The sequence below is a fragment of the Mesoplodon bidens genome, assembly GCF_964165515.1.
Source record: "Mesoplodon bidens genome assembly, chromosome: 10".
Lineage (NCBI taxonomy): Eukaryota > Metazoa > Chordata > Mammalia > Artiodactyla > Ziphiidae > Mesoplodon > Mesoplodon bidens.
The window spans coordinates 42,275,187-42,290,662 of record NC_138172.1 but is presented as its reverse complement, the minus strand read 5'-3'; the positions used below and the strand labels follow the sequence as shown (position 1 = coordinate 42,290,662).

The window sequence follows — 15,476 nt, the reverse complement described above, 5'->3', positions numbered from 1 at the left end:
GGTTAAGTTTTCTCCTTTCTGATAGTAATGCCCTTGTGTCTGTTTACTTTCTTTAACATACTGCTTAGAAAACTGTATGTGATGTTAAAGAATACTGGCAAGCGCCAATCTTGTTTCATTTCCAGATTTAAATGGAACACTTACCTGTTAGGTATGGTGTTGGCTGTTGGTTTAGAGTAGATATTCCCTGTCATGTTAAAGAAGCAGCCTTCTAACCTTGTTTACCAGAACTCATCTTAGGAATTGGGAGGTAAGTTTTACTTAACATCCATTCTTCAATTGTTGAGGTGTTGTATCCTTTGCTTTTAATTTTCCCCTTTGCCCTGTTGTCATGACCTATGTCCAATTAATTGATTGCCTAATAGCCTATTGTGGGATAAATTTACCTTAACCATGGGGTAGTAAACCTTTAACATACTGTTAAATTCTATTTGCTAGTGTTTTATTTAGAATTTTGCAATTATACGCCTAAGAGACACCAGTTTTTTCTCAGTATGCACTGTCAGGTTTGGGAATAAGGGTTTTGCTGACTTCACCAAGTGAATTGAGTTGCTTCTGTGCTTTAGAACAGACTCTACAGGACAAGACGTTGACCCATTCTTTGCTGAAGAGCCAGAATGCCCTAAAGGGTGGGTGGTATTAGGCCCTGCCAGGCTACTGCCGTATCATATTAGATTATGTAGCCTTTCATTATCTCCTTAGGCAGGAAACATGCCTCTTTCATTTAGCTTTGGTGATCACATTAAGTCTTTTAAATGGCACACTGTTAATTCTTTCCTAGTCTTCCCTTCTTTTAAAACAAAACTTATCTAATTTATAATAAACGTGTTTACTCTGACCCTAGAATATACAGATCTCTCCCTTTTATCGTCCTTTTTTGTCCCATATTATCTGTCTGCCTCCTTCATTTCATTTCTCCCAGGAGGGACTGATATAAATGGGGTTTTCAGAAACTCCCTCCTTGCATTGCCCCTCCAGTCTCTGTGTTTTAGGGCCAGGATTTGGGGGGGTGGCAGAGAGGATCTGCTGTCTCCAGGGTCCTGTCCCTGCCCAGCAGGTCTTACCAGACAGGTGTACACTGTGGTGTTACCCTGTTAGTCTGTCCTTCAGTTGTGTGACAAGATCTCCAGCAGGACATACACTAAAGCAGTATGGTAGAAACTGGCCCATTTCAAACTTTGCTCCATGTTTTTTTCCACACACAATACCAGTGGGCTTTGTGAGCTGTGTTATAATAAGGAGTGGGTCTAGACTGAGTCTTAGTTTTGCTAGCATGTCTCATTCAGCCATTCAGTAAACATTCATTGAGAATGTATTTTGTGCCTGGCTCTGTTCTAGGCATTGGTGGGAAAGCTGGGGAGGGCATTCTGAGCAGCGGGCATAGCAGTCTGTGTTCATTCACTTGAGGAGATCTTCCCTCAAGCTTTACAAATTCATGGCAACTAATTTTTTTTTTAATTCAAACAATGGGAAACCTTTGTCTCCTGGCTCTGCACATACGTATGTATGTGGCTCCTCTGAATGAGCATCGGGGGCTGTAGCACAGTCAAGTGAGGAGTCCTACACACCAGGCATATCACCCTGGTCATTAACTCACAGACAGGTCTTTGTCAGATGCCTTCTGGAGAGAATGGGGCCACGACCCCTTCCTGCCTCTCCCAGCATCAGATAAGGGGAGTGTCACAAGGTGTTGAAAGTCCTTTGCAAACAGAAGTGCTATGTTGTGAGGGTCATTATTGTCATCCCACACTGTCAGTCACTCTTGTCTCAAGGCTTTGGGACAGTTTTTACACACATTTGGTTTATTCTAAAAAACATAGCTTTCATATAACTTCTGGTTTCATTCCTGCATCTTTGAAAGATAACCTCACAATGAATATAATGGAAATGTGGTCAGTGAGGGTGGGATGTTCAGAAATTACCATTTCTCAGAGTTCTCCAGAGAAGCAGGTTTTCATAAAAGAGATCCTCCCTCAAGGGCAGCAGAATTGACATCTGTCTTCTGGGGGGGCAATTTGGGGTCCATGGGCAAAATGGCCATCATGGCTCTGGATAAAAGGAAACCTTTAGAGAAGCCTGAAGTACTTCTCTATCAATCACTTAAAGAATCAGTGGAGACCCAAGAAACAGAACCAGTGTCTTGGCAGTGTGCACACTTCAACAGGATGAGGAAATCTTTTTTTCCTTCCTGAAACTTTGGATCTGAGAAGGTCAATAGACCACATCTGAATTTACAAACTTATCTTTTGTTTACCATCATAGAATACTGTCCTATCTATGAGGGTGTTAGGGAAATTTTGCATATTTGGAGTTACTGATACTGTTTCCACACAAAAGACACAAGGTTTCCTTTGTTGGTGGATAGTAAAAAAGCAGAAAATCACCAAACAGGGAGCTCCTTGGTGGTACTCTGGTTAAAGGTATCATTTTATCATCATCAAAAATGACCTTTCTAAGAATATACCAGCAATACAAGTGAGCTGGTTTTATCTTATACGCAGAATAAGGGCAACTGCCTCAGGTCCCACTCTTGGGCAGTTGGTGAGGGGAACTACAGCAGCTACGCAGGTATAAAGCAGGGGAGGAGCCTGACAGCAGCTAACATACTCTAACATGCACTCTCTCACCAAAGCTCCATCAGGAGGCTTGTTGTCTGTCTGTAAGATCCACCCTCCCCCAAGCTGTTCTCCAATCTACTGGCTGCCACCACCAACTGGGTTCAGATAATACAGACTATCCCTTGGTAAATGCTTTCGGCAGTTTTAGGCATGAGTAAGGGTGCCTCCTCAGGATGACCCTCCTCCTCCCCCTCTCCACAAGGAAATCACTCTAATGCACAGTGCCCAAGTTTCATTTCCATAGTCTTTTTCTTCATCCTTAGAGGGCACATTTTTTTTGGAAAAAAAAAAAAGATCAGGGTTTGGCTGGGCATCTAGTCCAGTATTTAGCTCAAAATGATATTCCAACAGTATTCAGGTGCACATAAATTCATCTCAATTCAGTTCAGACTCAAATTCACTGTTGGTATTAGTCATCATATTACTAATCACAGTCTTTTACTGAGCCTTGCTCAGGGTTTGTTAGGAAGCACCTGTCTATGCCTTTTTCCAGAGGCTCAATTCTGCACCTTCCTTGGAAGGGTCACATCCTTGCCAAAACTCCATTGTGGATGGTGGAACAATTTAGCTTGTGCATGCCCCCCCAAGAAATACGTAGCTAATGATAAGAATGTACGGTGTCAAACTGGAGAGGGACAAAATGGTTCTAGTGACAGAATTATCTCTATCAGAGAGAAAAACTCTTCAGTGGGATTTTTTTCACAGTCTCCCGTTCAGTGCTCTGGGGAGTTGCCTTGCACACGTCCATTATTACTCTGCTCAGTCACACCCTAGGACAGCTCTAGCCCTCGTTACTCATTTGTAATAATAATAATACCTTGCATTTAATGTACTGCTTATCATATGTATGATATGTCCTATAACATTTATGATATTTACATTTAATTATAATTTAATGTATGTATTTTATAATGTACTGCTTTATCATATATGTATATATAGTACGTTAAATTCACGATAATTTGATACCTATCTGTGAAGTAAATAACCCAGCAGCCTTGAGTTACTCAAATCTTGTACATTCTCAGAAGGGCCTACTTGTATGACTAGCCTTTGGCTGGCTCCTAGGAACTGAGGTCTTAGAATGTTCCCTATGCTACTAACTGATTAGGGCACTGTGCATGCTTGAGGTCTTGAACCACATTATACCAGCTTGTGTGGATAGTTTGTGTAAAAAATGTGATTTATGGTGAACATCTGCTTTCCTTCTGGGGGGTCTGAAGTTTCAGTAACTGCAGTCAGCACTGTAGTTACCCCAATGAAAACCCTGGACTCTTAGGCTCAAGCAAACTTCCCTGGAAGAAAACATTTTGCATGTGTTTCTGCAGTTCATTGCTGGGGGATTTAGTATGTCCTGTGTGACTCCACTGGGAGAGGACTCTTGGAAGCTTATACCTGGTATCCTCCAGCTTCTGCCTGATGTACCTTTTTCCTTTATTGATCCTGCTTTTTATCCCTTTGCTGTAATAGACTATAGCCTGACTATAAAAAAAAAAAATGACCTTTCTAACAGGCAGCAGCTTGGATGGATCTCAAGGGGATTATGGTGAGTGAAAAAAAGCCAATCTCAAAAGGCTATATACCCTATGATCCCATTTATAACATTCTTGAAAAAACAAAATTATAGAGATGAAGAACACATTAGTGGTTGCCAAGGGTAGGGTTAGGGACTGGGCAGAAGGGGTGGTGACCATAAAAGGGGAAAGGGAGCCTTGTGGTGACGGAACAGTTCTGTCTCTTGAGTGCAGTGGTGGTTGTATGAAGCCACACGCATACACGTTAGTGCTTATAAAACTGGTGAAATCTGAATGAGCTCTTTGGATTGTACCAATGTCCATTTCCTGGTTTTGATATTGTGCTGTAGTTATGCCAGATGTTACCACTGGGGGAGGCTGGGGGAGGGGTCACAGGACCTCCTGTACATTTCTTTGCAATCTCCTATGAATCTATAATTATTTCAATTTTTTGTTTGTTTGTTTGTTTTAAATTACCTTTCTAAACCCACAAGTCCTGAGTGTTGAGATTCTGGTTCTGGAATGTCATAGACGATGAGAGAGGAAGGAAGGGAAGAAGCAATTTATTTCTTGTTGTGAAAGGTTTTAATAGACACACACACACACACACACACACATACACAACTGACCAGATGCAGCCGTTCATCCCACTAGTGTGTGAGGCTCCCATGTCTCCTGCATCGCTCTGCAGAGCAGCGTGAAGGAGCTCGTGGTGACGGGATGGGTCTGCCCTAAGTGCCCAAGGAGCGCTGCTCCTCGAGGGTGACCTCGCAGCTATACAAGCCCAGCTTCCGAAGAAAAGTGCATAGAGCCAGCTGCAGAAAATAGCTCCACCCTCCAGTGTACCTCTCTGGGCTTCTTAAAGCAAAAGCAAAACCTAGATTTTTCATTGAAAAGTACATCTATACGCATATTGTAAAACCTTCAGTTCTTACAAAGGGTGTGTCCTAAGTTCCCTCCCATCCTCACCCCTACACTCAGTTGCTCTCCCCAGGCACCTCTACTGCCAGTTGGATAGTTGATTTGACAGAACTCCATGCATGTATGTGAAATGTTTCTCTCTTACCATATGGAGTGTATAGAGTCATTCTATATCAACACGTACAGGCTGAACCTTTTTTTTTTTTAACAGCTATATGGTGTCCTACCCAGTGAATATTTCATAGGTTATTAAACAGTCATCCACTGATGGGCATTTGAGTGATTTCTCCTCTTTTTCTGTTTTTTTTTTGTGCTGCTTTGAGATGAGCCTCTTGTCTAAAATACAAGTTATTTAAAATGTGGTGATAAGATCTCCATTTCTGTTTCTCTGGCCATTTTTACAGTTTCAACAGTGATTTATCTATCTTGGTTTTTGCCTCCGGCTTCTACCTCTTGTCATCTCCAAGTCTTCCATCAGTACTTTAATTGTGAGGGTCACAGCAAGGTGACCCTTTGCCTCTCTTAAGTTTCTGAAGTAACTCTAATCTTGAAGTATAGTCTACCACCATAAACCCATTTTTCTTTGTAAAAATGGTGGTAAAATATTGTAGCTATATTGTTTTGCTGTACGTATATGCTGTATTCATTAATTTCAACAAAACTGTAAATCTTGGGAATTCCCTGGTGGACCAGCAGTTAGGATTCCACGCTTTCCCTGCCAAGGGTGCAGGTTCAATCCCTGGTTGGGGAACTAAGATCACACAAGCCACACTGTGCAGCCAAACAACAACAACAACAGCAACAACAACTGCAAATCTACAAATAATCTAGAAGTGTGGGAACACTTCTAGAGGTGTTCTACAAATAATCTAGAAGTGTGGGGTGCTAAGGTACTTGTAAGGGACAGTAAGACATCTGCTGATGTTCGATGGTTTTATACATGAATGTGTATGCTGTGTCAGTGTTGTTATTTCAAAATAATGTCAACAGAACCCTTTCTGTGGGTAAAGGCTAATGTGAAGTAGCATCACTTCCTGTCCACTTCCTTGGAAGTGCCAGGGCTGGACGAGGCATGATGGGGATGAGACACCACAGGGTCCCCAGGTTCTCCCCTGTGTGTATATGAGGATGGGGGTGGGCTGGAGACAGGCCTGCCATCCACGGGCACCATGACCACCCAGCACTCACTCCGGGTGCCGTGGTGGCGTGGCGACCTCGCCAGCTCTCAGAGCGGGAGAGGAGGCTTGTTTCAGTTATTTCACGGGAAGGTCAGCAACAACAGCTCTCCAGAGGAGGGGCAGGAAGGGGGTGGGCTGAGAGCGACAGCTGGCCCTGCGTGGTGGCCTTGTGTGCCAGGGCCTTGCCACTTCCCAGCCTGTGTTCAGACTTTCTCCACATGCTTCCCAAAGGCCAGCTCTTGACCTGACCTGTGTCACATAAAGAAACAATTGTATTTGCCATGCAAATATTAGGTATTTTTACTACCCTAAAAAGAGCAGGAAGGCAAAACACTACGTAGAACTGGGGGTAGTAAGTTTCTTTTCCTCCCTGCTGAGCAGGATGGCCCCACTCCCATCTATATGGAATCGCTGGCGGGGGCCCAGGCCGCTATAAATAAGCATCCTGATTGCTCCAGGAAGGCTGGACTTCCTCATTTTTTTTAAAGTGGAATTTGTAACAGCTTCTGCCCAGAACATTTGTGTCCAATGTCCTTTCATCTCCCAGGCATCCTGTACAACTGCCATGCGGAGATTTTGGAATGCTTCCCACTGCAGCTGGGTCACAGGACAAGGCATGCTGGCCCAGCCAGCTAAAATAAAGAAGTAATTATCTTCCTTCTGTGACCTCTGTCTTGCGATATGAGTCTTAATAGGATCCCTTCTGAGGAACAAGCAGGAAGCTCCTTTCTGCTTCTGCCAAAAGGCACATCTGTTAGGAATGGAGTAGGTTCCTTAGAAGCATGGGAACCCCAGGACACAGGGGCCAGATGAGCCCCAGGAATACATCTTTTATGCTACTTGATTCTCAGACCCTGATGGGCCTTCCCTTCCCTCAGGTTGACTAGCAGCACAGGGTTACAATAGGCGTGACAGATAGTAAAACATGGGAAGCTACAACAAATCTGTGATGCCTGTACAAGAACCAAGACAGAGGTCAACAGAACAAAATGGACCAGTGCTATTCAGAGTGGTCCGTAGACCTGAGGCTGGTCTAGGAACTGTCTCTAGGACAAGATAAGGAGCTTAGTAGGTACATCACCTGTGTCACTAAGCACATATTCGTGTAAGACTGACCATTTTTTTGGTAGCAAGAATTTCTCAATGAAGGAAGCAGTGTGTTGATTCATATTCTGGCCTGTTCTTCAGCTCATCACAGACAGGCATTTTGAGTATCTTTGTAGTGAATAGTTCTGAAACCATCCCTAATATAATATATTGTAAAAGACAAATCACAAACCAATAGGGAAGAGAAGGTTTATTCAACAGATTGGATTTGGAGAATTGACCAAGTATTTTTTAAGAATGTTTTTTCACATTATATGCAAAATAAATATGGATAGATCAATTATGGATAAATGGGCAAGAAAATGAAACCTAAAAAGAAACCAGAAGAAAAATCTTGAACTGATGTTTTAGCATGGGAAAACTGTTTTTAAATATCTTTTCTAATTACAAAAGTAATACGTATTCCTTGTAGAAAATCTATAAAAAAGTTTTTTGAAATTTATGTTTATTCTTATAGTTCTAGTTATTCCATTTCACTCTGTATAATATTCTGTTGAATAAATAGCTCACAATTTATTTATCTAGTCCCCTACTAATGGACATATGGGCTGTTTGAAGTTTTAATTATTTTTACTATTAAAAAAATGTCAACAATGCTTCAGTGAATGCTCTTGTAGCTGTCTTCTTCCTAATACTACTAAAGGCCTAGATAGAGGCAGTACATGAGAATTCCATTGTTTCACTTCCTCATCAGCATTGGTATTGTTTCAGTGGTGGTTTTTCATCATCATCAATAAATTTGTTTTTAATAGAAAGATAACCTATACTTCTGCCTCCCAGGGTTAATGCTTGCTGCTATTCTGATGTATTTCCTTCTAAATTTTTATCTGTTTATTTAAATATTTACTAAACCTGTGGCCATACTATATATACTATTGTGTGTCATCCTTTTCCATGAAATTGATTATTAGTTTAAAATGTAGGAAAAAAGAGAATCCAAAACTATATCTACAGCATGATCCTGGTGGTAGTTCAGTTTCATTCTGTGGAGTTGGTTTGTACATACAAGTATTCATTAAATACATTACATTAGTATCTTTCAAAATAAAAAGTTTAAAAGATGCTATCCATGTGAACATGATTTTCTTCTTTGTTTTTAGACTTTTTACAAATTTTCTGCAAGGATCATGCATTACTTTTGTCATCAAAGAAAATAAAATAAAACATTGTCATTCACAGCCCAGTGTTCGGGACTGGCATTGTTGGGATTCATTCCCTCTGTCCCAGACTTGGCCTCAGACCATCCCCTGAGCTATGGGCCCGTCCCTCAAATGCATCTGTTGGTCTCAAGGCTAATAATAAGGGGGAGGTATGCAAGGGCCACCCCACTTCCACCAGCCCTGGAAAAGCCATTCGCAGCGTGAGGGCTGTGCATCTGCCACAGCACCGCCCCCAGCGTGGGCACACGAGCCACATGCACTTGCCCGCTTGCCCAGGGCTTGCCTCTGGGTGGACCAGGGAGGCAGCAGGGATACCACCCAACAATTGCCCAGGGATCTGTTTTCTGCTCTGTGTATTTCCTGCCCATCTGGGGGCATCTTTTGTACTCATGAGATCAACAGAGGCTTGGAAATCAAACTTTCCCTGCTAAGAAGCCCCTGGTTGAAGTCCCAAAGCACTGACAGTTAGCCCTGAGCAGCTCTGGATGGTGAGCCTCCTCTGCTTTGGGAGCTGCAGCGTGAAGCACTCTGGGAAGAGAGACTGGAGAGGGTTTCATTCCTCCCTGCTTCCTCGGGTTTGACCCACCCTGACCCAAGGACAGCTCTTTCCAATTTGGTAATGGCGGGAGCCCCTCCCGAGAAGAAGTTTAGTGGAAAGGTTGAGTGCCCTCTGAGTAGGTCCAGAAGGAGCGCCCCGCTGTTCTCAGCATGTTGGCTCTGCTGATTATGAGTAAAAGCACTCTCAGGCCACAAGTATTCATGGGCGAGAAAGGAAGCAAATGCAACTCATTACTTTGGGATCCACTCTCAGGAGCACAAAGGATTCCTTCACCAGCAGGACTGCAGAGAGACCGAGTAAAATCAGCAGCCTTGCTTTTGCAAATGCACTTGAGAACAGTGTGTCCGTCCATCGTTACGGCTCTGGGTGTCGTTTGAAAAAAAAAAGAAAAAGAAAGCTACCTATAAACTGGGATGATGAGCCAGGCTGAAGGAAGTAGGGGGCACTTGGTAGGCTGTGGAAAGCCATGGTGTGGCCTCCTGGGGCCTCAGATGGCTCCAAGCCAGGCTGTGTCAGGGCAAACGCTTTATTAGTGCTCCCAAGGGCCTCGTATGTGCTCAGTGACTCACATCTGTGCCTTGGCGTTGCAGGCCTGGCGCTGGTGCCAAGGAAGCTGTGTACTCACTATGCCTGGGACACCAGTGTGCTGCTTCAAGCCTGGCCAGCTGTGGACCCGCAGTTCCTCCAGCCGCCCGATGTCGTACAGATGGCGGTTCTGGTGAGTGTCTCCTGCAGCCCCCCAGGGCCAAAGCGAACCGGCCACACATACACGGATGGGTTTGGAAGTTTCTCACCAGGCCTTTCTAGCCCACCCAGCTCTCCGCCCAACCCTCCAGCCTGTCTTCCTTTGCCAGCACCTTCAGTTTTGAAGTTACCACATACCAAAAGCTTGTGAGCATAAAACTTGTGGCCAGAAAGTGGAAAGCATCAACCTGTCCTGCATTATAGGTTCTAATTGTCTTCCTTTCCAACTGTGTTTCAATCTCTCTAAGTTTCATTCAGCTGCTCTGGGCTCTTGGAGGGGGTAGGGTGATGGTGAGGAGGTGGGCAAGGAACACCTCACTCTGCAAAATATATTTCAGAAAGGCTACATGAAATTTATTTTTTGGTAAATTGCATCATTTTAAATACATAAAAGTAGTTGATTATAGTTTATAGAGCAAATAACTCTCCTATAGTTTTCCTTATGTAATTTTTATGTATTTAATTTGTTTAATCTGAGACCCATTATGAGGACTATCTCTTAAATATGCTGATGTGGCTGAAGAGGGAAAGAAAACAAGGGGTGAACCTTTTAGTCTGAACCACACGTGGGCCAGCTAACTTACATCCCAAGTTTAATTTAACTCTCACCACCCTAAAAGGTAGGCATAGCTGTTCCCATTTTTTTCAGCTGAGGACACAGGCTCAGAGAAGCTCGTCACCTTGCCCACGTTTATTTGTTTATTCCTCAGTCATTATCAAGTTACCTATGCTATCAATACATCAGGCACAGTGCTAGGCTCTGGGGACATAAACCGAAATGCAAAAAACAGGGTCCCTGCCCTCATGGAGCTTAAAGCCTGGTGGGAAAGATAGGGGAAAAGAAGAAGGAAAGAGAAAAATAAACAATATAATTGCAAACTATGGAAAGTACCACAAAGTTATCACCCAGGGGCTGAACGGGAGCCGGGCCTGCCAGGCCCCACCTGCTTCGTCTGCAAACCCTGGGCCCTACGGGCAGATCCATGCTGGGAAAGACAGTTTCCCCCAGGACACTGGCTCCTTCACAGATGCTCTGTCTCCATACCACCTCCCCGACACTTAGTGCCTCGCTGCCTCCAATTGCCCCCCCCATGGAGGGGAGGAGGGGGGCTGCCCTGCTAGGCTTCTTCCCCACATCCTCAAAACCGAAACAGCCTGTGGCACAGAGAGGCGATTTCTTTAACTTGAATAATATTTCTAAGAAATAACTATCTGTGTACCCCTAAGAACTCATCCTCAGCGCAACTGAGAAATGCCAACCTGAGACACTGAAGTTTTAATCTGTGAAAATGTCTTTCCATTTTAAATTACCACTGAAGAAAAGAAATTTAGTTTTGATAATTGGTAAAATAATTTTAGATTATCATTGAAGTAAAAATCCAAGATTTAAAATGTGTGGAGGACTCCCTGCAAGTACACCCAACTCAAGAACCTCTGGGTTGGGGCACTGTGCCATGTGGCAGGACTTCTGTCAAGGTCTGTGTTCTATCTCCACATGATCTCACTTGGTGCCATGGCCAGAAATAGAAGTTGCAACACAGAACAGTGTAACTCGGTGTAATTCAGTTCAGCCGTGCCCGTGTGCTCTGAGCCCAGAGGCACTACATCGTCTTCTTGGAGCCCAGCACCCAGGAGGGACAGTCTGGGGAGGTACATGCATTGTCATGCACACTGAGAGTTTGTGTAACCTCCAGGTTAAGATGTAAGAGCTGGGGGGTTGGACCATCTCAGTTTTGCAAAATACTTAATTTCTCTAAGCCTCAGTTTCCTCAGTTAGAAAACACAGGGCCTGCCTTAGCTGGTTGTTGAAAGAATTAGATGGGATAATGCCAGGAGGTACTTAGCCTGCTTCTGGGCACACTAATGACAAAAGCCACTAACACGCAGTAAGTACCGACTAAGAGGCAGGGACTGCCCTTAGAACTTTCCAGATACTAACTAATTAACCCTGCACAACAGCCCTGTGAAGCAGACCCCGCTGTTTTCCCCATTTCACAGACGAGGCAGATACGTGCCTAACCCCATCTTACAAGTGAGGAAACAGTGGCTTAATAACTCACTCAGTAAATATTAACTGTTGCTAGCATCAGCATCGCTGCCTCTGGCAGTTGGGGCATTGGAGGAGGCATCCGAGGAAGGGGATGTGGACCTTGGCTTTGAAAGAGGAGCAGCATTTCCCTAGTGGAGAAAGGAGCAAAGGCGGGGGAAGTCCTCACTGGACCGTGAGCCATGGACGGGGTGGAACAGAGGCAGAGGCAAGGCAGCACTGGAGAGAAGGCCAGACTCCATCCCGAGAGGTTGGGGGCTGGCAGGGAAGAGAGAGGGTCCATGGGGTCATACCGTCTCCACCACTTGCTGGAAAGGGGCCTTGGGTAAGTGGCTTCACCTCCTATCCCTTAGCTTTGCCCTCTGTGAATTGGGGATGGAACGGCTGTGACCTACCTCACAGGCTTGTGGTGGGGATAAACAGGTTCACTCAGGTGGATTGTGGAGCACAGTGCCTGGCACAGAGTGAGAGCTCAGACAACGTGAGCTTTTATTGTCATTAGCCATAGCAGGGCTCCTGTCAGTGAGTAGTGGTGGATGGGACGGGTGGATAGTGCTCGTGGCCAGGGGCCCTCCAGACAGCTGTTGGAAAAGTCCAAGAGAACAATGCAGAGGCCCGGACTAAGGCTGAGCGATGAAGTGGAGGTGGCAAAGCTGGAGGGGCGGAAGCTTGCAAGGCCACCAAATGGGGACTGGGAGACCTTTCTAAATAAAGTCAAGCAGCCGCTCTTTGAGGTGATGTCTTACTTGTTGTCTCCCACCCAATGATCTAGGCTAATGCAGCCCATAAAAATGCCACTAAATTCTACAGAAATCTGAAAAGATGAGGTGGGTGATTAAGGGATCCTGGATAATGTGCTTGGGTTGAAACTTCAGAAGTTATTGCTGGTAACTTTTCATAACACAGTGACTTTATTTTCCAAGTTAAAAACAGGAGCATTTGGGAAAAAAACGTAAGCATTCTTACAGGAGCGATGGGATGGAGGATTTGAAGCACGGCTGTTCAGAGGCTATTTGGGTCATGTGTCGCTTTCCTCGGTGGACTACGGCTAGAACCCTACTGGCCCATTTTAGGCAAGAGTTGTGTGTGATGTGGGTCCAGCTTCCAGGTGGTCAAACTTGAGCGCCCCCTTTGGAGCCACTCATCAGGGAGGGAGGTTGCCTACACGCCCCAGAAATTAGTCCACATGAGATCTAGGTAAATCCTCGGTGACACCCCCTGTAGCCAGATCTGAACTTGATCTGAGCTTCAGTAACACAATAATCCCTCTACCCCCCCGGATACAGCCTAAGCCATCTCATACTGAGGATTTTTGACATAGTTTCCACCACAGCTGTGACGGGGCAGCACCCAGGAAATACAAGGTGGCGCCCTCTCCCTCTCCTTATCCAAAGTGTTCAGGCGTTAATCCTACCCATCTAAGTGCACTTTGTTCTTCCAGGAAGCTGGGTGCTGCCTTTTCTTTCTCTTTTCCCGTACTCCCTCCCCACACAGGCAGCAGTACCCTTGAGGGGCAGTGGGTATTGATGTCTGGCTGCCTGCCACTCTCAGGACTTTCCTCATTGTTTGTCTCGGCTTTTCACCTTCTCAGATCAACAACAAAGCCTGCGGCAAAATCCCTGTGCCCCAACAAGTTGCCCAGGACCAGGACAAAGTCCACGAACTGGTTCTTCAAAGTGAACTGGGTGTCAGGCTCTTACAGGGGCGAAGCATCAAGAAGGCCTTCCTCTCCCCGCGAACCGCCCTCATCAACTTCCTGGTGCAGGAGTGACTGCAGGGATGCTGCGGCTACCACGAGGGCTTGAGACACCTCCTCCAGGTCTGGGATGAAGGAAGGAGTCTGGGGTCCAGGGGCAGGAAAAAGCCAAATGTCTTTTTTATATATATACATAAATTTTATTTATTTATTTATTTATTTATGGCTGTGTTGGGTCTTCGTTGCAGTACGCGGGCTTCTCTTGTTGTAGAGCACGGGCTCTAGGCATGCAGGCTTCAGTAGTTGTGGCACGTGGGCTCAGTAGTTGTGCCTTGCGGGCTCTAGAGCACAGGCTCAGTAGTTCTGGTGCACGGGCTTAGTTGCTCCGCGGAATGTGGGAATCTTCCCGGACCAGGGCTCAAACCCGTGTCCCCTGCATTGACAGGCAGATTCTTAACCACTGTGCCACCAAGCCCCAAGCCCAATGTCTTGAATGTCTGCCTTTGTACTCTGCCGGGCTGGCATCAACAGGGTGCCTCTGAGGTGCGGTCTGGTGCAGGGGTGAAGGTGGGTGGAGGCAGAGGAGAAATATGAATGAAGCGGGGTGGGGACCCAGTACCTTCCTCCACCATTGCAGGGTGGAGGAAGCATCTAGCCCCATAGGAAGCCACCAGAGATTCAGCTGGGTGGGAGCAAGAAGGTGAATTGAAAAGCAAGTGAGGATGAGCACGAAGCCTCTCGAGCAGCCTGGGAACTTCTGGACCCCAGAAATTGCACTGCCTTAGGCAGGTCTTAGGAACATGAGGCTAAACTGAGGAGGCACAGGGGCTGAGGAGCAGCGTGGGCAGTCACTGTTGAACAGGTGACAGAGCCTCAGCATCGTGGTGGATTGTCTCCCACCTTCAGGCTAGATGGAGAAGCCATTTGGGTCGTGTCCAAATATCCATATGCAGAGTGGACACTGGGGTCTTCAGAAGTTGCTCGGGGGAATTCCCTGGCGGTCCAGCGGTTAGGACTCGGCGCTTTCACTGCCGTGGGCCCGGGTTCGATCCCTGGTCAGAGAACTAAGATCTTGTGGGCTGGCGCAGCCAAAAAAAAAAGAAGAAGAAGTTGCTCGGAATCAGAAGGCAAGCAGGGCTAGTCCGGCTGCCAGCACTCCCACCACTTCTCAGCCCTGCCGTGCAGGCTGTTTCCACCCCAGCCCAGCTGGACTTGCCTGCCGGGCCTTCTCTGATCCTGGTACTCAGGCTCTTGGACGAAGTACCACTTCCCACTGTGAATGGTGAGCAGCGCTTCCTAACCACTCCCTCAGGGTGTAAAATTTGCTGTGAAGTGAAGCGGAACGGAGCTGGTTCCAGCCTCGGATGGAACCAATCTCGGAGCCCGCTGCAGCTCAACAGGGAGTCTGCTCATGTGCGCCGCAGATGGTGATGCCGCCATGGATGTGGCCCCCAGAGCCAGTCATTAGGAAGAGCAAGTCCACCGCAGGGGGTGGGACTGATGCCACCCAGGCATCTCCTGTGCTTGAGCCACAGCAGTTGGCTGCCAGGGAGACCCTGTGTCATTGTATATTAGGGTGATCCTGGGTTTCTGTCAAGTCAGCTATCAGGTGCTCTTACCAGAACTGGCCTAAGCCACTGATTACTATTTAATAGGGGGAGGAGGAGGAGAATCTAGCCATTTTGTGACACTGAAAATCCGTATTCATTCTCTGATGCCTTTTTCTGAAGTAGCCTCAGATGTGGTCCCCTGCACTTCAGCAGTTAACAGATGACTTTTTTTAATGGAATAAAATGTTTGTCATGTATGACTTGGGGACATATGTGTGATCCTGGAATAGCCACCATATTCCAATTCTGGGAGTTAATCAGGAACAGATTGAGGTATTCCATCATCATCTGAAGCCCTGGCTATGTGCCTGACTCCACGTGG

At 45.8% G+C, this 15,476-nt stretch overlaps 1 protein-coding gene across 6 annotated transcripts in view; it reads left to right on the top strand.

The window, feature by feature from the left end:
* The window catches only part of LARS2 (leucyl-tRNA synthetase 2, mitochondrial), a 251,118-nt gene extending 237,359 nt beyond the window's left edge, over positions 1 to 13,759 (top strand). For 5 of the 6 annotated variants that reach the window (XM_081246586.1, XM_081246585.1, XM_081246582.1 and 2 more), the window contains 2 exons: positions 9,648 to 9,775; positions 13,440 to 13,759. In XM_081246586.1, coding sequence (XP_081102712.1) covers positions 9,648 to 9,775; positions 13,440 to 13,619 — 308 coding nt within the window. In that variant the 3' untranslated portion in view covers positions 13,620 to 13,759. Of the gene's footprint in view, positions 1 to 125; positions 465 to 9,647; positions 9,776 to 13,439 lie in introns of those variants that run through there. The other variant, XM_081246587.1, reaches the window with a different exon arrangement.
* Positions 13,760 to 15,476: the final 1,717 nt, after the last annotated feature.